This window comes from Bos javanicus, chromosome 20 (assembly GCF_032452875.1).
Source record: "Bos javanicus breed banteng chromosome 20, ARS-OSU_banteng_1.0, whole genome shotgun sequence".
Classification (NCBI taxonomy): domain Eukaryota; kingdom Metazoa; phylum Chordata; class Mammalia; order Artiodactyla; family Bovidae; genus Bos; species Bos javanicus.
In genome coordinates, this window is record NC_083887.1 from 56,248,737 (window position 1) to 56,270,499 (window position 21,763).

Sequence of the window (21,763 nt, forward strand, 5' to 3'; positions counted from 1 at the left end):
TTCTTTACCACTGAGCCACCAGGGAAGCCCCAGGGAAAGACTGTTTTTTCTTTTGTGGTAAAAACACCAGAATTGATTGCATATTGCCTTTTCATGCCTCCCCAGCTACTGTATTGGGTTGTCATGAATCTGTTCATAGACAAGCCAGAAACATGAGACTTTGCATTGCCAGCAGGTCAAAAACCAAACTTCCTTCCACTAGTGGATCAACTGAGGTGATCTGTTGCAGATACACATAAGGAACCATGACCTCCACCTGCCAGTTCACAACTTCACTTATGTTGATCTCCTGACAGACATGATTGCCTCCTCTTCCCTACCCTATCCTGCCTTTACTGCCCAGTTCAGTCTCTCAGTTGTGTGTGACTCTTTGTGACCCCATGGACTGTGACACACCAGGCTTCCCTGTCCATCACCAACTCCAAGAGCCTACTCAAATTCATGTCCATCGTGTTGGTGATGCCATCCAACCATCTCATCCTCTGTCGTTCCCTTCTCCTCCCACCTTCGATCTTTCCCAGCATCAGGGTCTTTTCCAGTAAGTCGGTTCTTCACATCAGGTGGCCAAAATATTAGAGATTCAACTTCAGCATCAGTCCTTCCAGTGAATATTCCTTTGCTGCCCTCCTGCTTACAATTCAGGACAGACACCCTCTATTCCAAAAAGCTCCCAGAAACCTGACTCCTCCACTTGTCCCTAATATTTGACACATGACTGAAGTAAGGACTCTTAGCCCTGAGTGATTATTTCCGTCACAGCAGTAATCACAATTGTCACTGGCCCTTCCTTGGACTGTGAGCTTCCTGCAGGTGGAAGCCATACCCACAGAACTGAGCAAGGGGTTGAGTACATAGTAGGTGCTCAATAAACCTCTGAGTAAATTAGGCTTACACCCTTTTGAGGTATAACATACACACAGGAAAGTGCATACATTTGCAATGTACATCAGTGAATTTCTTCGTATGTGTACACCGAGGTATAAACATATATAATAACCCCCAGATGAACACTCTAGAACATTCTCCAGAGGCTCCCTGGAAACAACAGGCTTTAATAGCTCTGAGAATGAGCCCCATCCATCCTGTGAAAGAAGTTGGTTGCCAGTAGTAAACTCCAAGAGGATATAAGATGCTCTGATTCATCAAGGTAGAATGCTCTGCAAAGGGAAGGAACATTTTATTCTAGAGAAAAGTGACAATGGGGATGAAGGAAGAGAACATTTAAAAAATGAAAATAGGGAAAAGTGAACATAATCGTTTACCTTTTATCCCAGCCTCCCCAATCACCCAGAAGCACCAGTGAGGCCAGGTCTGAGAGATCTCAGAACTCCTGGTCACTCCGTCACAGCACCTGACCCCTGCCCTGATGCCTGCTGTGACCACAGTGACTCTGGCCAAACCTGTGTAACACACCCAAGCGGCGCTGCGTCTCAGCTCCCCGCTCACTTGTGCCCTCCATAGACCAGCGTGCATTTTGGAACCAGATGACTTTGTCCACAAGTCGGAGAGAGGAAGCCCCCTGCCACAACGCGGTGGCCTGGCGGTTCCTGATTTGTAAAACCAGAGGGCCACATGCTTCCGAATGGACCCAAAATGTTTCGCCCCCACCCCCTCTCCTCCCGGGCCCTTGCCTTTCTCAATCCAGCCTTTAAATCATCACGTTGTTCTTAAGAGTCCTGAAGATTTCGGCTATGAGGGTGCAATCTGCTCCTGCAAGGGCACTCGGTGGGGATCACTGGGGACTGAAACACGCTGCCAGGCTCAGGGGCGCCCCATTATGCCCTCTAAAGCTGCAGGATGAGCGATCAGAGGCCCTGGCTGGAGAAAGCGAGGACGGCCAATTGCTTCCGCCCGTGGCCCGGAGACTCCCTTTTAGATAAGCGGGCGGGCGGCGGCTGGGAAGGGAAAAGGGGATCACTCCGGTGGCCCCGCTTGAGGGCCCCCGCTCCCCCGGGGACGCCGCCCGGCCCCGCCCAGCCCCGCGCCAACTCGGCCGCACCCACTTCCCCCGGGAGGCGCCCGGCCGCGGCCGACGCTGACGTCACAAGGCACCCAGCCGCCGGCGCCCCGCGGTGCGCGCCCCGCGCGGGGACCCGCCGCCCTCTCGGCGCGACACCGAGGCGCGCGCGCGCGCCCGAGCCCGTCCCCGCCCGCGCCGCCGAAGATGGCGAGCCCGGCGCCCCCGGAGCCCGCCGAGCAGGGATCCCCGGCTCCCGCCGCCGCCCCCCAGGCGCCGCCGCCGCCGACCCGGGCTCCCCCAGAGGAGCCGGAGGGGGCCGCGCCTCCAGAGGAAGGGGCGGCGGCGGGCGCGGGCCGGCAGGTGGAGGAGGCCGCGGGCGGGGTGGCCGCCGTGGTGACCTGGCTGCTGGGGGAGCCGGCGCTGTGGCTGGGCGGCCGCGCCGACGAGCTCCTGAGCTGGAAGAGGCCGCTGCACAGCCTGCTCGCCTTCGTCGGGGCCAACCTGGTGTTCTGGTGAGAGCTCGGGATGGGTGGGGCGGGGGGTGCGGGCAGGTGACCTTGGGGCGCCCGGGAGCGGACGGAGGGCGCGCCCGGGACCCGATATGGGGCGGTGGGGGGCGGTGCACGGCGGACCCTGCGGAGGAAGGTACACGCTCAGGCCCGCTTTCGCGGCCACCCTTCCCCGCACAGGTCTACACACACTCCCAACTTTCCTCCAGACTCACCTCCCCCTGTAAGCAGCTGTCATCCTCCGTGGGGGTAGCCCAGCCTCGCGGGCGAGACGATGGGCTGACCCCGCACGCACCTGGACCGGCAGGTGTGCCTCCGAGCGCACTGGACCTTTGGCTTTCTGAACTCGCAGGTCGTGACCTGCTCTTCCAAAGCCCGCCGGACCACACGCACTTGAACCTGTGTCCGTTCTTGCCCCCAGAGAGGGCATATCTGGACCAGCTTGGGCACACGCTCAAGACTGAGCCGTCGCCATCAGTCAGCTGAGACGGGCACCGAGTGATTTGTTTGCCCATCCCACCCGGAGGCTTGGGTGTACTGTCTCTACTCCCCGAGAAGAAAACAGGAGGCAGACAGGTGGATTATGGACATCACCCCGCTCCCCAGGTGTGCGTAGTGTAAAAAAGTCTTATTTTTAGCTGAAGAATAAAGAGACTACCCAGGAATGTTCTCTGAAAAGCCCCTGATCAACAGGTTTGTCTCTTCCAAAAGCGCCCTTCGCCCTAAAGACGCGGAAATGTCTGGCTCCTTCGTGGAAGCCCCTGCCTGGTCCTCTGTTACCAGTCTGATGGGGGTGGAGAAAAAGCTGCTTTGTTTCCACCTGTGTTCTCATAACAAGCATGACCGACACTGTGCAAAATAAGCAGAGCTTCAGTGACCCATACATACCTTGTCACAGGACATTGGTTTCTTAACCTTAATAAAGTTAGGAAATAAATAAACGAACAAAACATACACAACCTGCCACTTCCTCAGTTAGCTCGTTTAACCATAATGTTTATCTGCAGATCTGTGCCAGACTGATCTTGTCTTGAAACAAACTGTTTCTTAATAGAGCCCCTGAGTGTGAATTAACCTTACTTTGGGTCTCTTAGCTATCATTGTTTCTGGAGCTTATTCTGTATTTCTCTAACCTGTTATGAAGTTATAGTGAGCACTCAAAATCAGGAAGATATATGTATGATGGTAAATTGGGCAACAATAGTCATAGGGCTGTATCTCTCTCATTTTACCAATGAGGAACATGTTTTTAAAATTATTAATTTTAAACTTTATTAAAAAAATAGCTAATAGCCTCAGAGTTCACAAGTTTAAGGTACAAAAAGTTAAACAGTCTGTAAATGTCTTTCCTATGTCTCTCTCTGGCTACCCACTTTCCTACCAGAAGCAACCAGTGTTACCGGTTTCTTGTGTATCTTTCCAGATAGTGCATATTTCAACAAATACAAAATATTCTCTGCAAATTGTGGACTACTGTCTGGGCTATTTTTCTTCTTAGCGCACTTTGGCGATCACTTTCTTGTGATCAGCTGAGTCCCACTGTATGGATGTCACACATTAACCTGTCTCCTACTGACAGAATAAGATTCTTTACAAACTTTTGCTATGACAGCGTTATAGCTAAGGGTCTGAACATGCATTATTTTGCATGTAAGCAAGTATTGCTGTAGGAGGAAGTCCCAGAAGTGGAATTGTTGGATCAGAGGGAATGCGCCCTTGTAGTTTTGATGGCTGTCATTGCATTATTATACTTCCTTGGAGTGTTACCAATTTATGCTCCTACCAACAATGCATGTGACTGCCTATTTCTTTTTATACCCTTGCCAACAGCATTTTGGAGAAGGCAATGGCACCCCACTCCAGTACTCTTGCCTGGAAAATCCCATGGACGGAGGAGCCTGGTAGGCTGCAGTCCATGGGGTCGCTAAAAGTCGGACACGACTGAGCGACTTCACTTTCACTTTTCACTTTCATGCATTGGAGAAGGAAATGGCAACCCACTGCAGTGTTCTTGCCTGGAGAATCCCAGGGACGGAGGAGCCTGATGGGCTGCCATCTATGGGGTCGCACAGAGTTGGACACGACTGAAGTGACTTAGCAGCAGCAGCAACAGCATTTTAGCAAACATTTTGATTTGTAAATCTGATAGGTAAAAAAGGCTATCCAGTATGGTGTTATGGTTTTGCATTTCTCTGAGCTTGAGCATTTTTTATTATGTTCAGGAACCATTATAATTATCTTTTCTATGCATTATCTGTTTACAGAAAACTTTTATCCGTATTTTTAATTGAGTTATTAGGCTTTTCCTATTGATTTGTTAGAACTCTTTTTATATTAAGAACTTTAGCCTAATTTCTATAACATGAGTTGCAAACATTTTTTCCTGTGATATATTTTTAATGTCTATTGAAAATAATGATTTTTGTATTAAATAATTGAAAGGCATATTTAATTTTATTTGGGAATGATGTCTTCCATCCATATATTTTTTTAATAAGTATGATAGCAAGGCAAACACTGGCCATAGGTTTTCTGTTTATCTGTTTTGTTTCTCCTTTTTGGAGAATTTACAATCCTATGTGTATATTTTCATGGACAGAAAAATGACTGTCCTGCTTTTGAAATTTGAAGTACTTGCAAATTGGAATTTCTGACCCATTTATTAATTTCATTAAAATGTTGTAGTTTTCCCCATTGTTGCTCCTAGGTTGAAATATTCTTTCAAGGACTTTGTTTTCTCTAAATAGTGTACCTCTTATCAAGCTATCTTAAATTATGTGGCACTGACATTCTGTGTCCCAAGAACTCTAAAACTGTATTTTTATGCTCACTAATGTTTTATTTATAATAGTGAAAATTGAATAAAACTTAAATGACAAAACATAACACTAGTTTCATAAACTGAAGTACTATGTCTAAAGAGTAGATCATGTAGTTAGCAAAGTATAATTAAGTATACAGCATAACATAAAGCTCTGTTTTGTTTTGTTTTAATAAAAAATCAGTGTTCGAAGCATGAAGAACCCAAATTTGTATGAAGCAATCATGATGATTTCACTTTCACTGATATTATGTTTGTGAAAATTAACTTTTTAAATACATATTTTTGACTGTTTAGTACCTGGTACCAGCAGTAGCTCTCAGGATTTTGAGTTTGAGTTTAAAAGCTTTAACATTTATTATCTGCCCATTTTTTGCAAGATTTTAGTGCTGTGTATTGGAAGGACAAAAGCTGAGACAGGGGCATGATGGTATGGGTATAACTCAAGGCTGAATGGCATGAGTGTGGTTGAAGAGTCAGAGAAGGAATCATTCATTTTGATGCAGCTTTTTGTTGGGCAGGTGGCATCCTGGATAGATGAGGCTGTGGGGTCTTCTTAAGGAGACCATGCTTGAATCCGATTTTGACGGACAGGAATGATTTGGGTAGATCTAGTGCATGAAGGCAATGGCACCCCACTCCAATACTCTTGCCTAGAAAATCCCATGGGCAGAGGAGCCTGGTAGGCTACAGTCCATGGGGTCCCTCAGAGTCGGACGACTGAGCGACTTCACTTTGACTTTTCACTTTCATGCATTGGAGAAGGAAATGGCAACCCACTCCAGTGTTCTTGCCTGGAGAATCCCAGGGACGGGGGAGCCTGCTGGGCTGCCGTCTATGGGGTCGCATAGAGTCGGACACGACTGAAGCGACTTAGCAGCAGCAGCAGCGCATGGTGGACAACACTCCAGGCCTAAGGAATTGGACTTAATCTACTTGTTTCCACCAATGTATTCAACTGACGCAGTGCCACGTGAGGCAGTGGGAAAAAGTAGGGGAGATGAGACTGGCTAGGCATTTTGGCGACCCATCTGGGGGCAGTGGTTGCCTCGAGTGTCATACTTCATGTTTGGATCTGTTTTTTCTATAGGCAATGGAGACCCCAAAATGCCTTGTGTAAGTGCCCAGGAATATTTTAGTGGGCAGGTAAATTGTGGTTTATTCATTTATTCTTACCATAAAATTCTTTCCATAGAGCAATAAAAATAAACTGGAGCTATAGGCAACAATGTAGATGAATTTGACAAATGCAATTTGGGGAAGAAAAGCACCTTTAATAATATGTACAGAATGATTCAGTTTTTTGAAAGTTTTAAGATGTCCAAACCTGAACAGTATTGATTAGGGATATATAGATAAAAGACATTCTTATCTGTAAAATCAAGAGTAGAGGGAGAAGGTTTGATCACAGAAGGCACATGAAAGGTTCTGGAGTGTAGGTAGTGTTCTGTTTTTTGACTTTGGTGGTGGTAGTTATCTGATGTTCAAGTTATAATTATTTTAAAACTGTGGTTGTGTGTGCACATTCTTATCTTTGATGTATTTTTGAAAAATACTAAACTCCTAAATAATGCTTTAAACAATTGTTATTTACTCAGAGCTCAGAGGAGAATCCCAGGGCGGAGCCTGGTGGGCTGCCGTCTCTGGGGTCACACAGAGTCGGACACGACTGAAGCGCCTTAGCAGCAGCAGCAGCAGAGGAGTTTAGTACAATGCAGACCATATAGTTCCTGTCTCAAGAAGCAGGGTTTCCACAACCTGAAATAGATTGGGCAACAGTCCAGTAGTCATAGGGTTGGGTCTCTCTCACTTTACCAATGAGGGACATGTTTATAAATTCTTTTTCTTATCTTAAATTTTATGGATTTAAAAATGGCTAATAGTGCCTCATAGTTCAGAAGTTTAAAAGTATGAAATTAGATGTCTTTCCCACGCCTGTCCTTGACTGCCTGTTTCCTCCCAGAGGCAACCAGTGACACCTGTGTTAAGTACACCATCAAATAGAACGAACCCAGTGAAACAGAAAATGCCCCATTTGCTTTTGTTTTTAAAGAAGTAACTTCATGCAGTATACTGTCAATAAAAACACACACATTCTAAGGGAACAGCCAAGTGTAAACACCTGTGGAATCAAAATGGCAATCAAGATCTAGAACATTTCACCTCTCTTAAAGGTTACTTTGAGTTTCTTTCCCATCCACACCCACCCCAGGGATTGATCTGTTTTCTCTCACTGTAGATTAGATTTGTCTTCCCTAAAGTTTCTTGTAAATGATACTTTATAATATGATGTCTTTTGTGCCTGGCTTTGCTTACCCAGCGTAAAGCTTTGAGATTCATCCTTATTGTGTTTATCAGTGGCTTGTTTCTCATTTTTGCTGACTAGTCCGCCTCTTTGGGGGCTTTCTGGAGGGCTCAGTGGTAAAGAGTCCACCTGCCAATGTAGGAGACACAGAAGTTGCGGGTTTGATCTCTGGGTTGGGAAGAGTCCCTGGAGGGGAAAGGGCAAGCCATTCCAGTATTCCTGCCTGAAAAATCCCATGGACAGAGGAGCCTGGCGGGCTCCAGTCCATGGGGTCGCACAGAGTCGGACAGGACTGAGTGAGCATAGCACAGCACTGCTGCTTCAGGGATATACCACAATTTGTTTATCCATTTGCCAGTGGATGTTCTTTTGGGTTATTTTCATGGTTGGCTGTTATGAGTGAAGCTATTGAAAAAATTCAGGCACAAATCTTTGCATGAAATGTCTGGTTTTGGTGAAAGGAGTGATGAGCTCTCACTGTGTTTTGTATGGCCATATGGTGATTGCCTTGGATAGCAAGGGCTGGAGGAGAAGGTCCCTCTTGTGCTCCTTGATGGTCATGATACTGAAATTGAGTCCTTCACGATGCCACCTAGAAAGCTGCTCTGATGTGATTTAGTCTTGAACCCGCAGTTGGAGACCATGCATGCAGAGAAGTCTATGCTGAGCCTTTTTCCTCAGAGCATCTGGCACTTCATGGTAACAATACCCTCCACTTACATGGTTAGTTCAACTGCAAGAAAGTGATTAGCCTGAGGTGATGACGCAAGGGTGTGCCTGGCAGGAGACCTTGAGTTCTCTGACTTTTGCCATTTCTCAGACTGGGCACCCGTGCAGTCTGGAATGCCCAGGACCCACTGAGAGTCCTTGGAGGCCTGTCCTCTAGAGTTGGTTTGGAAGGTTGCAGAATCCAACTCTCACTTGATGTCAAGAGCCCCCTTATGCCATCACTGTTGGGTTCAGTCAGCTGATGTCAGAATGGTGTCCCTCAAAGAGCCAGTAGCCACCAGCATCATCATGGCCATCTCCGGGGTGCTTGTAGAGATGCAGATCATGGGCTCCACCCCAGTCCTTCAACCAGAATCCCTGGAGGTGGGGCCAGAACATCTGAGTTTTCTCCAGCTCCCCAGGTGACTCAAGTTTAAGAATCACTGCATTTGAGCACTCTCTGGGATCATGAAATCTTCTCCATTAAGGCAGCATTTCCACTGCAGGACAACTCTTGACTAGCAACTATTTTTCTAATACTGAGTTAAACTCACCTCTTTGTTACCTCTCCAGCTGCCCAAGATCTGGGCTCCCTCCCCACGACAGTCCTTTGTCTGTTTCAAGATTTGTTCTGTTCTCCATTTCCACTGAGTCTCTTTTCCCCAGGTGAGAAATCCTGGGCTCCTTCAACTCACCAGGCTCTTCTGAACACGCTTCAGTTTATCCATATTCCTCCTCAAATGCAGCATTCTGAGATGCTCTGAACAGTGTGGGTTTTCCCCCATCCTCCTGGACAGCATCCTTCTGTTCACATGGCCTGAAATAGAAATTCTTTGTTCTACTTGATAGTAACTCCTTTGACAGCCGCTACTATTAATGACTGCTGCTCTCCTCAAATTGTGCCTGTATATATAAATGTAGAAGCAGGTAGAGTTTGTCAAACTACAAATATTAAAATGATTAAAGATGCTCACAGTTAGCACCTCATTTAAGTCTTACAGCAACAAGAGAAGCAGATATTGTTCCCTTTTTACAGAAGAGGAAACAGGCCCATAGAAGTTAATTGAATTATTAAAGATGACTTTGTACTGTTCCATAGAAAATTTGCAGTGATGGAAATGGTCTACATTTGTTCTGTCTTGTAGGGTAGCAAATAGCCTGCTGTGGTTATTGAATTTACAGTGTGTGGCTAGTATGACTCAGGAACTGTATGTTAAATTTTCTTGAATTTAAACTTCAATTTAAATAGCCACATGTGGTTAGTGGCTGCCATATCAATAGCCCAGTTCTAACCTGGCTCATGGGCCTAGGTCATGAAGCCACATACTTTCTTCTTCTTCTTTTTTTTTTTTTAATTCTATCACTCTAAAGAATAATAGAAGACAGATATGGGAGCAGACTGGAGGAGGCGTGGCAACCCACTCCAGTATTCTTATTTGGAGAATCCTCATGGACAGAGGAGCCTGGAGGGCTACAGTCCAGGGGGTCGCAAAGAGCTGGACATGACTGAGCGACTAAGCACAGCACAGCACACATGGGAGCCAAAAATTGGGGCTTACATTTTACAAGTATTACAGAATTTCACTTAATGGTTTCAGTATAGGTGAAAATAACTTTATTGGGAGAGGATTGTTTCTACATTGAGAGGGATCTTTTTAAGCCTATTAGCAAGTCTGGTCCACATCCCCCACCTTATCTCAGCTCCATCTGGGCCCGAGGAGCCATGGAAGAGTGTCTGCTTCAGGCCTACATGGTGCTGGGCCCAGAGGGTATACCAGAAGTCCCCGGTCTGCACTTGGCTCTGAGAGCTTACTCTCTGCTTTTGGAGATATAGCTGGTTCAGTGAATTGGTTGAAACAATGTATCACACTTCTAAATTGCATGCCACAGGCTCTCTAGGGCTTTACAGTTTAGGAATAGTGAGTATCAGAAAGGTTTGGAATAGTTGATAAAAGCTTTGTATGATTTACTGTATGTATAGCCTAGCTTCCCTGGTGGCTTATAGGTAAAAATCCTCCTGCCAATGCAGGAGACACGGTTTCAATCCCTGAGTCGGGAAGATTCCCTGGAGAAGGAAATGGCAACCAATTAAAGTATTCTTGCCTGGGAAATCCTGTGGACAGAGGAGCCTAGCGAGTATGGTCCATGGGGTTGCAAGACTTGGTGACTAAACAACCACAACAAAATAGGCCTAGAAGAGAAGATGTAACTGTAAAAGTAAGGTTAACAATGAGGGTTTTCTGTGTGGGACAGACCCAGGAATAAATGGGGGACAAGCGCTGGCTGTTGTCAGTCTAGGGAGACTCACCTGCCTCAGGCTGAGGATATAGGTTATAGTCCATGAGATTGTGAAGAGTCGGGCAAGACTGAGTGACTTCACTTTCACTTTTCACTTTCATGCATTGGACGAGGAAATGGCAACCCACTCCAGTGTTCTTGCCTGGAGAATCCCAGGGACAGGGGAGCCTGGTAGGCTGCCATCTGTGGGGTCACACAGAGTCGGACATGACTGAAGAGACTTAGCAGCAGCAGCAGCAGCAGAGGATATTCCCCTATACTGTACTTGTATATATATAGGCAGGTATAGTCTGTCAAACTACTACTATTAAAATGCTTAAAGATGCATGGTTAGCCTGGATAGGGTGAGGATGGTTTAAGGAAGGTCTTGCAAAATAGAGAATCTTCAGGTCATTGAAAATCGTGGACAATTTTTATTTTCAGCAAACGTTTCTTGAGTGGTGGCCGCATGTGCTTATTATTAGATCCGGGGTGCCTTTCACGAGCCTCTCTGTAAGGCTGTTTTCTAGATCTTGGTCTTTGAAGACCAGGAGCTGCTGGTGGGAGGTCCTAAGAAAAAGGGCTGTTTTTAACCAGATTAATGTTTATTCCAGAAACCCATCAGGTTTTCTTCACTAGTGTAATAACCACAAAGCTCATTTTTAGTGATTTCTCACAGTTTTATTGTTATGCTTATTTGGGTAATAACTTTGTCTCAGTTTCTTCTTGCTACTCTTTCTCTTCTTGTCCTGCTGTGCATGAATGTTTTTAAGCTGCCTGATTGATCCAAACGAGTACAGATAAATGTGTTGTATCATTATCCCTAGCTGCTGGGAATATAGTGATGACTAAGACACATTCTGATCCCTGGTGAGAAGTGCAGATTAGTAAGCAAGTAATTCTAAGGTTATGCTGTGAGCACTAAACTATCACACATGGGCCAAGAGGAGCCAATAGAATTTCCTTAGGCAGCAAATGAGGGTATGGAGACTGGGGAGAAGACAGGATGATCAGTATATAAAAGTGGAAGAGAACTAATATGTATTGAGCAGTTATTATACGCTGGGTGCTCAGTTGGGAGAGGGAAGGGTGGAGATCGGGGGGACAGGGACAGCAGGGGCTCTGGGGGAGCCCACGGGGGCTGGACTTAAAAGACACCTCCTCCTCTGACTCCTGAGGACCAGGGGGAAAGCTGGGTGCACCTGGCGGGCAGGTGGCCGGGGGCCCCTGCCAGTGGTGGCTAATTTCTCTTTGAAGGAAGAGGATGAGCTCCTGAGGTTGAGGCGGCTTAGGGAGGAGGAGACTGACTCTTGATTTCATGGGGAAGGATAACAGGAACCCAGAAACTATTGGGTGCGGCGTGCAGGGGGGAGCTCGATTACATTTTCTTAGCTTTATGTGTGTGTGTTTGGCCGTTTCTTCAGTGAATGCATTTTTATCAGGCAGGAGGGTCAAAGCATGGTGTCCCCGAGGGGCCAGGTCAGCTCGCAGCTGGGTCTGCTAGGATTCCAACCAGCAAGTGCCCTTTCCTGGCCAGCACAAAAATGAAAATACATTTTATCATGTATTTTCATCTTTGTCCTCATAGACCAATGATTTTTCAAGGTGCATGTTTCATAGAAGAGCACCAAATTTAGTGTTGTGGTCACCTCTGTGGTCTGTGAGCTTTAACAGGAAATATTTTCGGGGAAGTTAACCATTTGCTGAAGAAGCGAGATCGCCTGTGTCTGGGGTTTGCACGTGTTACTACACACATGCTGTCAGAAGTGTACAATGCAGGTATTTTCAAAGATTCTTTGTTCTCTGCCGATTTCAGTTCATTGGGGCAGTAAGTGTTTTTGTCTCGGGCATGAAGGCAGCATTCCCAAAAGGAAAACAGGTGGAGCGAGGTGTGACCGCCTCCCACCCCAGGTGGCATCATCTTCTTCTTGTTTAGTTGCTAAGTCATGTCCAGCTCTTTGTGACCCCATGGACTGTAGCCCTCCAGGCTCCTCTGTCCATGGGGATTCTCCAGGCGAGAATACTGGAGAGGGTTGCCATGCCCTCCTCCAGGGGATCTTCCTGACCTGGGACTCAAACCCCCCTTTCTTATGTCTCCTGCATTGGCAGGTGTATTCTTTATCACTAACGCCATCTGGGAAGCCTGAAGAATGCTATACAGGAAAATAAAATACTCTTTTTTGTCTCTCCTCTCCCTCTTAATTAGATCAATGAATTCCACCAGATTTTTAATAAAATTAGAGCAGTCTCTTGCTCACCTCTTCCCACTTCCAAGTCTTGTTTCTCAGGGAAACTGTTGTTAATTTTCTGCTTTTAGCTCTGTTTAGGCTTTTCTAGATAATGTGCTTAAAATGCCATTTCTTTTTTTCCCCCTGCATTTATTTTATATTTACATTAGTAAAATTTGCGGGGTATAATTGATGAACGTTATATTAGTTTCAGGTGTACACTATAATGATTTGATATAAGGAGTCGGACACGACTGAGTGACTAGCACTTTCGCTTCCTTGACTTTAATTTATATATATTGTGAAATTATCACTCCAGTAAATCCAACATCCATCACCACACATGAGTGTGTGCTTAGTTGCTCAGTAGTGTCCAACTCTTTGCGACCCAGTGGACTGTAGCCCACCAGGCTCCTCTGTCCTTGGGATTTCCCAGGCAAGAATACTGGAGTGGGTTTCCAGTTCTTTCTCCAGGGGATCTTCCCCACCCAGTGATCGAACTCATGTCTCTGGCACCTCCTGCATTGGCAGTGGTAAAGGATTCTTTACCACTGTGCCCCTAGGGAAGCCCTATCACCACGCACAGTTACAAAATTTTTTACAATGCCATTTCTGGATTTAGCAATCCGTTGACCTCCTCCCTCTACTAAAATGAGGTCACCGTTTCGGGTTCTGTCTCAACATCAGTGTGGTTCATACGCGAGCTGGAGGAGGATGCCATGTTCATGGTCCCTTTCTGGTACAACTATTTTGCCCTTGCTCCTAGCATTTTTTTGTTAGGTCTTTGTAACTCTCCAGCATTTCTAGAAAACTCCTTCTGATAAAGGTCAAGCCTATCAGGCCTGCACTTCAGTTTCTCTGTCTCTTTCCTAGGGAGCCCCCTCTCTTAGAGTCCTCATTCCCCACATTGTCCCCTGGGCCTCCTCTCCCCCAGGATATCTGCATCATCACTTCACCCCCACCTCCAGGGTGAGAGCCTCTGCTACTGGCCCGCTGCTGAGAGCAGGGTCGGGACAGTCAGCTGAAATGGGGGAGCCCCCGTTTCTTCTCCTTGAGGTTATTCCTGATAGTTTAAGGTTTCCTTGTGTTCGCACTTTGCCTGTCTGCTTTCTCTGTTGTTGCACTCTTTCTTGGTAGACTCTTCATCCTGAGAAAGCACACCCTCTACCTTGGAGAGAGGACAGAGAAAACAGCACATTTTGGGAATTTGTGTGTGGAAACGTCTGTATCTCACCCATCCAGTGGGCTGCTGGTTTGGTTTGGTGTAGAATTCAGAGCTTGGAGTCATTTTCCTTTAGAATTTTGAAGCACCACCCTCTCTCACTCGCATCCAGGGATGCTTTTCACAGATGGATACCTTTCCAGTACCCTATCTTGGTAGATCGTCTGTAGTTGGTCCACCCGATGGTTTATCATTTCTGGTATTTGGTTAATAAACTCAGGAGTCGGCCTGAGTGCTGTTACTATAGCTCGTGCTTTAGCTCTTTGAGGCAAGCTCATTCCTCTTTGCCTGACTGACTTCTGGGACCTAAAGTCCGCTTGTCTTGTGAAGGCTGCATCTGACTTCGGTGGTCCATTCTCGAGGTGGATGGAGTTGAACACGGGCTTCTGTGTACCTGTCAGGGCTGCTCACGCAGAAACGAGCCTGAGTAACACCTGTTGCCCCACCCCATGCCCACCCCCTGGTCCCACAAGCTTGGCTGAGTCGTGCCTCCTGGGCGTCAGGCCTGGTACCTGACCTGGCTTTGTGGAAACTTATATCCTAGGATTGGAGAAGGAAATGGCAACCCACTGCAGTGTTCTTGCCTGGAGAATCCCAGGGACGGGGGAGCCTGGTGGGCTGCCGTCTATGGGGTTGCACAGAGTTGGACACACTGAAGTGACTTAGCATAGCATAGCATAACATACATCCTAGGATAGGCTGGGCCTAACTGAACTAAAAGGCCGGGAGAATTCATACCCTTGACCTCGTTAGCACAGTGCTCAAAACAGATGGTTAAATAGCATGACTAACTCAATGGACATGAATCTGAGCAAATTCTGGGAGATGGTGAAGGACAGGGGAACCTGACGTGCTGCGGTCCATAGGATCACAAAGAACCAGATCCAACTTAGTGACTGAACGATGAAAACCACAGAACAAATAGTTTCCTCACTTGTCACAGACCAGGACGCTTGAGTCCAGAGTCACTGCTCAGTTTCTGGGTCTGGCGTGGAGCCGAATGCTACGTAGGTGCCCACTTCTGCTTTGTCTGCTTCCATAAAGCCTCATGGGTGCTTCTCTGTGTGTGCTTTGCTGACCTGTGCAGCGCTGGATGAAATGGACATCTGGAGTTGCAGATTGCAGCCCAAGAGTCATTGAGTAAATCTATTAAAATCAGCTAAGACCCTGAATGCCCCAGTTCTCTGATGGTACTGACCTGCTTTCGGTATTTCAAATAACTGGGGAAGAGGCTTAATTCTGCAGTCAAGTTGCAGTTGCTCTGACCTAGTAAACTGTATTATTTATTTTGTTAGTAACTAAAACCTTTCAAAGGCAAGCACCTGTGTGATGAAATAAAAGGTAGGTGATCTTTGCTTCAGTTTAATCACCTCATTTTATAGATGAAGAAACCGAGGCCCCAGGCCTCACGGAGAGCTGGTGACAATGCAAACCCTCCTCCACTTTAAAAAATATTTTAAGTTGATATGTTGTATTTTCAGTTTTATTCAGTTCAATACATTTTTCTTTTTCTTCAGCCGCCCCCCCCCCCGTTTTTTTGGCTTCATGGCATGTGGGATCAGACCCGCGCCCCTTTCAGTGGATGCGTGGAGTCTTCACCACTGGACCCCCAGTGGGGAGTCCAACCCAACCCCTTTTGAAAACTGCATGCTACCAAGTGTGGAAGCAGTGAGCGAGGAAACTTAGGAAGGGGGAATCATAAGGTTCCTAGGGCAGAATCACCCTTCAGATTTTGCAGGCCTGTATAGAGGCTTTGCTGAGTTGATCCAACCATGTCTTTGGGGGGTCTTGAGCATCTGCAGTAGGTATATTGACTGGTCTCCCCAAGACTTAACCTCATGCATTTCCTCCAGATTTACCTGCACTTCTTACCTGCTGTCACAGGAGCCAGTTCGTAAAAGTCACTTTTGACATAAGGGGACTTTCTCCTCTCTCAGTAGTCAAGGCTTACGTTTGATCACGTCTACTGGAAACAAGAAGTCTACCGTCCAGGTGATGGAGCTCCGCCTTCTTTCAAGTGATGAGGTAACTCCATCCTGGGAGACCTTTCAGAGGAGACTTGGTGTCACTTGAATATGCCTTTATTATTCAAAGGAAATATTTTTACATGTTCTTGAACTACAAATGGATAACATTTGCTCAAGTATCACTGAGACCTGTTAAATTCGACAATGTACTCGGTAACTTTGTTTTCAAACCCAACTGAAGGACTTTTTTGTTGGTAATAAAGTCTCTTGAAAAGAGCTCTTGACCTCTTCCCCTCAAGCCCTCCTGTAGCTGCTACACATAATAAAAACAAAAACAAAAACAAAAAATTATGTGCACACTCAATATTTTTTAAAAATTCAAAATTTCAGGGGAAATAACAGCCAAATAAAAAAATAAGGATTAAAGCTATTCATTCGAACAGTGAGGTTTAGGGACTGATACACAGGACTTCCCTGTTGGCTCAGACGGTAAAGCATCTGTCTACAATGCAGGAGACCCAGGTTCAATCCCTGGGTCAGGAAGATCCACTGGAGAAGGAAATGGCAACCCACTCCAGTACTATTGCCTGGAAAATCCCATGGACAGAGGAGCCACAGAGAAGCCTGGTAGGCTACAGTCCATGGGGGTCGAAAAAAGAGTTGGACACGACTGAGCGACTTCATTTACTTACATACACAAGATTGCAGCTGCTACTGATTTGCCCAACTCTAGTCCCCCAGGGGAATTTCACGGGTAGTCCGGAGGTGGCCTTGTGCGCTCTTGCTTGGGGCTCTGTTGCTCATGAGTTGCATAAAATCCAAATCCATCTTTGTCAATGGAGGAAACGGCTCATAAACTGGAGGAAGGGATGGTAATGAAATTCCTTCTGCGGCTGAGTTCCTGTCGTTGAATGGATATGTCTTGGACTATTGACTGTAGCTTGGAAACCTTACTTCATCTAAGTCATCTTTTTAGAATGAATATATATTTCCTTGTCATACCTGATGGTTTTAACTTCCAAATACCTTTGGGATAAGTTCAAAACAACAGCTTGCGTTGTTACATTGTGTAGGATATCTGAGAGTTATAGCGAGGGACTTTAACTGGTTTATTTTTATAGTTTATGAAAAATATGGTACATATGTGAAACTACAGACCTTTTTCTTATAAATTACATCCAAATATTTAAAGATATTTAACAATGATGTTTCCCTTTTTGCTCAAGTTCCAAGTTTCTTAGATTTTAAAGCATAAGCTAGTGGAAATGGAGAATACGATCTTAGGTTGTTTTTTGCTTTTCTAATTCACTAGTAGGAGCAGACTCTAGTTTTCATTTATCAAAGTGGAAATTGATCATTTCCATTCAAAGCTTCAGTTTTAGTAATATCCTGAGTATTTTAGCTCTGATGTTGTCCATGGACTCTCTGCTGTGTGTGGGTTTGCCTGGCGCACAACGTGGATGTCTTAAGCCTTATCAGCCCCTGATTCATGCCACGCTTGCCGCGTGCCTCTGGCATCCAAAAGCGAGGCTGTTAAGAGAGACCCGTTGTTGGGTATTGTCTTCAGAGTGTCAGAGATGATCTTTTCTTCTAGTTAGAGCTCCTGGATGTGTGGAAAGAAGCCCTGGCTCATAGTGCTTTCACGTAGGCCTGGCTGCTTAGACAGCGTGCAGTCATCGGCCAGGGCACCGTCCTCAGGGACCTGACCAATCACATCATTGCAGCAGGGCTTTATTCAGCACCGTGGCAAGTTCAGAGGGCCAGACTGACTTCCCATTAGAGAGATACATATTCACCTAGGCCAGAGTCCCAGGGCCATCATCTTATCAGTCGCTTTTCAAAAGGTCTTCCAAAACTCTGCAGGAATATTTATGCTGCATAGGCAATTACTGTCCCTTCCCCCCTAACCCCTCCATTTTGGCAAGCTGTTACTGTTGTGATAGTATGATAGTGTGCTTTAGGGAGTTCATGATTCACGATAACATTAATTACATGCATAATTATTTAATTGTTAATTTACCCATCCATTCAGTAAACACTGAATGAGCCACAATGCCAAAAGGCATTCTTGAGCACCCACGACCAGCCAGGTGGTGGCCTTGTCCAAGGGTGACCTTGGTGAACTGGACAGAGGGGATCCTTCCCTCCTGGAGCTAATGGTTTGGTGTCAGCAAATGATAAACAAGCAAATGAATGTACAGGTGGGAATCAAGATGAGTCATGAAAGGAATAAACGTTTTTCTGGGAAAGCAGTAGGGTGACGAACATGATCACAGTCAGCCAAGGAGACTGGTTCTCTGGGCTCTGTTGCTACTGAGCGTGACCACAGGGCAGTGTTTTGACCGGGTGCCTTTACCAAGCTTTTGAAAACGCCTTTTGCCACAGAACTCCTGTCATCCTTGATCAAAATAGCCAATCCCTTTTGAGAAAGCAGTTTTGATGTTCTGATGTAGCTGACTGTGTGGTTGGGGTCATTTTTAAAAGATGTGTTGGGAGGGACTGGTACCTGTACCTGTTTTCTGGTGGGTGGAGAGAGCTACAATGTGATCCAGCAATTTCACTCCTGGGCATGTATCTGGAGAAAAAATAATTCAAGAAGATAGATGTGCCCCAGTGTTCACTGCAGCTCTGTACACAATAGCCAGGACATGGACGCCACCTAAAAGTCCATCAACAGAAGAATGGATAAAGAAAATGTGGTACATATGTACAATAGAACATTGCTCAGATGTAAAAAAAATAAAACAATGCCATTTGCAACAACATGGATGGGTCTAGAGGTTCTTACACTGGATGAAATCAGTCAGACAAATATGTGATAGTGCTTATATGTGAAATATTAAAAAAGGCTACAAATTAAACCATCCCATGGTTGGGAAGATCCCCTGTAGGAGGGCATGGCAACCCACTCCAGTATTCTTGCCTGGAGACTCCCAAGGGTAGAGGAGTCTGGTGGGCTACAGTCCATAGGATTGCAAAGAATCCAACAGACTGAAGCTACTTAGCACTCAAGCACGAGCTTATCTATAGAAACAAAACAGAGTTACAGCTTTAGAAAATAAATGTAGGGTTACCAGGGGGTAAGGAGGAGAGGGATAAACTGGAAGATTGGGATTGCCACCTGTGCACTACTGTATATAAAATAGATAACTAATGTGGACCTATTGGGGACCTACCATATAGCACAGGGAACTCCACTCTCTGTGACGGCCTGTATGGGCCGTCTAGAAAACAGTGGATGTGGGCATCTGTATAGTGGATTCACTTTGCTCTGCACCTGAAACTTGCACAACATTGTAAATTAATTATTCCCCAATAAAATTAAAAAAAAAGACATGTTAACAACTGACCGAAGGCATCTTTCTGTCGTGTGTGTGTGTGTGTGTGTGTGTGTGTGTGTGTGTGCGCGTACACGTGTGCCGAGTCATGTCTGACTCTTTGCAGCCCCATGGACTGTAGCTCACTATGGCTCCTCTGTCCATGGGATTCTCCAGGCAAGAATACTGGAGTGGGTTGCCATTTCCTCCTCCAGGGGATCTTCCCGACCTGGGAATCAAACCTGCGTCTCCTGCATTGGGAGGGGGGTTCTTTATTCCTGTGCCACCTGGGAAGCAGTTTTACCTCACATTCACTTCTCATCTGATTGAAATGCCTGCTTATGACTGAAATGTGGATCCTATCCGGTGTCAGGCTCCTCGTGTCTGCTGTTTGCCGTTGCACTGAGGCGTTTTCTCTTATCTTTCATGTTTAATGTCAGATGTTATAAACACAGAGGCGGAGTCGCTCATTTGGAGACCTTAGTGAGAAACTGTTGTCTTTGCTCATTATGTTTGCTTTTACTCTGCTTCCAGGCATTGTTTTTCACGGGCGTTGTCTATATGTTTGAAGAGTTAATTTGGCGCTGGGAATCTCAGGTGGCATTCTCAGGAGGACATGTGTTTTCCGTTGGAGGTTGGTGAGGGCCGTGCTAGGGGACGGCTTTGTCTCCCTTGTTTAATTAGAGAGAGTTGCACCACTGCTGTGCAGGTGTGCACAAGAGGACAGGCCTGTCGGGTGATGCTCACACCTTCTAGCACACCCATGGGAGTTTTGAAACTGTGTGTGTTACAGCAGGTGGCTTGGTTTCCTCCTATAACACTCCCAACCACCATTTATCTTGTCTTTCTTTTATTGCTCCTTTTGGACAGACAGTCAAAAGCATTAAACCCAGCATCTCCAGAGATTCCCTTTTTTTTTGTAACCATTTTTAAAATTGAAATATAGTTAATTTACAGTGTTGTGTTAGTTTCTCGTGTACAGCAAAGTGATTCAGTTATACACACACACACACATCTATCAGGTTCTTTTCCTCTATGAAAGCGAAAATGTGACAGTGTTAGTTGCTCAGACGTGTCTAATCCTTTGTGACCCCGTGGACTGTAGCCCTCCACGCTCCTCTGTCCATAGGATTCTCCAGACATGAATACTGGAGTGGGTAGCCATTCCCTTCTCCAGGAGATCTTCCTGACCCAGGGGTTGAACCTGGGTCTCCCACATTGCAGGGGGACCCTTTACAGTCCGAGCCAGCAGGCAGACCCTTTATAGGTTGTTGTAAGACACTGAGTGTAGTTGCCCGAGCTGTACATTAGGTCCTTGTTGTTTATTTTATATGGAGTAGTGTTTATGTGTTCGTCGCAAACCCTGTCTTCCTCCCATCTCTTTTGTAACCATAAGTTTGTCTTCTATGTCTGTGAATCTATTTTGTTTTGTAAATAAGATCTTTTATATCATTTTTTAAGATTCCACATACAAGGGATAGCATATGATGTTTGTCTTTTCTCTGTCTGACTTCACTTTTAACAAGTCAGGGATGCATTGTCGTTCAGGTCGTTATTGCATCTCCCAGGCTCTCAAAGTGAGCTTTTTTTTTTTCAGTTTTTTTTCTAAATTTTATTTTATTTTTAAACTTTACAATATTGTATTGGTTTTGCCAAACATCGAAATGAATCTGCCACAGGTATACACATGTTCCCCATCCTGAACCCCCTCCCTCCTCCCTCCCCATACCCTCCCTCTGGGTCATCCCAGTGCACCAGCCCCAAGCATCCAGCATCGTGCATTGAACCTGGACTGGCGACTCATTTCATACATGATAGAATACATGTTTCAATGTCATTCTCCCAAATTTTCCCACCCTCTCCCTCTCCCACAGAGTCCATAAGACTGTTCTATACATCAGTGTCTCTTTTGCTGTCTCGTAGACAGGGTTATTGTTACCATCTTTCTAAATTCCATATATATGTGTTAGTATACTGTATTGGTGTTTTTCTTTCTGGCTTACTTCCCTCTGTATAATAGGCTCCAGTTTCATCCACCTCATTAGAACTGATGCAAATGTATTCTTTTTAATGGCTGAGTAATACTCCATTGTGTATATGTACCACAGCTTTCTTATCCATTCATCTGCTGATGGACATCTAGGCTGCTTCCATGTCCTGGCTATTATAAACAGTACTGCGATGAACATTGGGGTGCACGTGTCTCTTTCAATTCTGGTTTCCTCAGTGTGTATGCCCAGCAGTGGGATTGCTGGATCATAAGGCAGTTCTATTTCCAGTTTTTTAAGGAATCTCCACACTGTTCTCCATATTGGCTGTACTAGTTTACATTCCCACCAACAGTGTAAGAGGGTTCCCTTTTCTCCACACCCTTGACGTAATTGTCTATGATTTCACAACTTCACTTACCCACCAACTATATTTTAATTGATGAATTCTTTTCCTATTA

The 21,763-nt window shown here is 45.7% G+C and overlaps 1 protein-coding gene across 1 annotated transcript in view; it reads left to right on the forward strand.

Moving 5' to 3' along the window:
• The first annotated feature begins 2,061 nt into the window (after positions 1 to 2,061).
• The window catches only part of RETREG1 (reticulophagy regulator 1), a 158,068-nt gene continuing 138,366 nt past the window's right edge, over positions 2,062 to 21,763 (forward strand). The window contains exon 1 of the mRNA XM_061393846.1: positions 2,062 to 2,472. Within this exon, the coding sequence (XP_061249830.1) occupies positions 2,165 to 2,472 (308 nt within the window). The 5' untranslated portion in view covers positions 2,062 to 2,164. The remainder of the gene's footprint in view (positions 2,473 to 21,763) is intronic.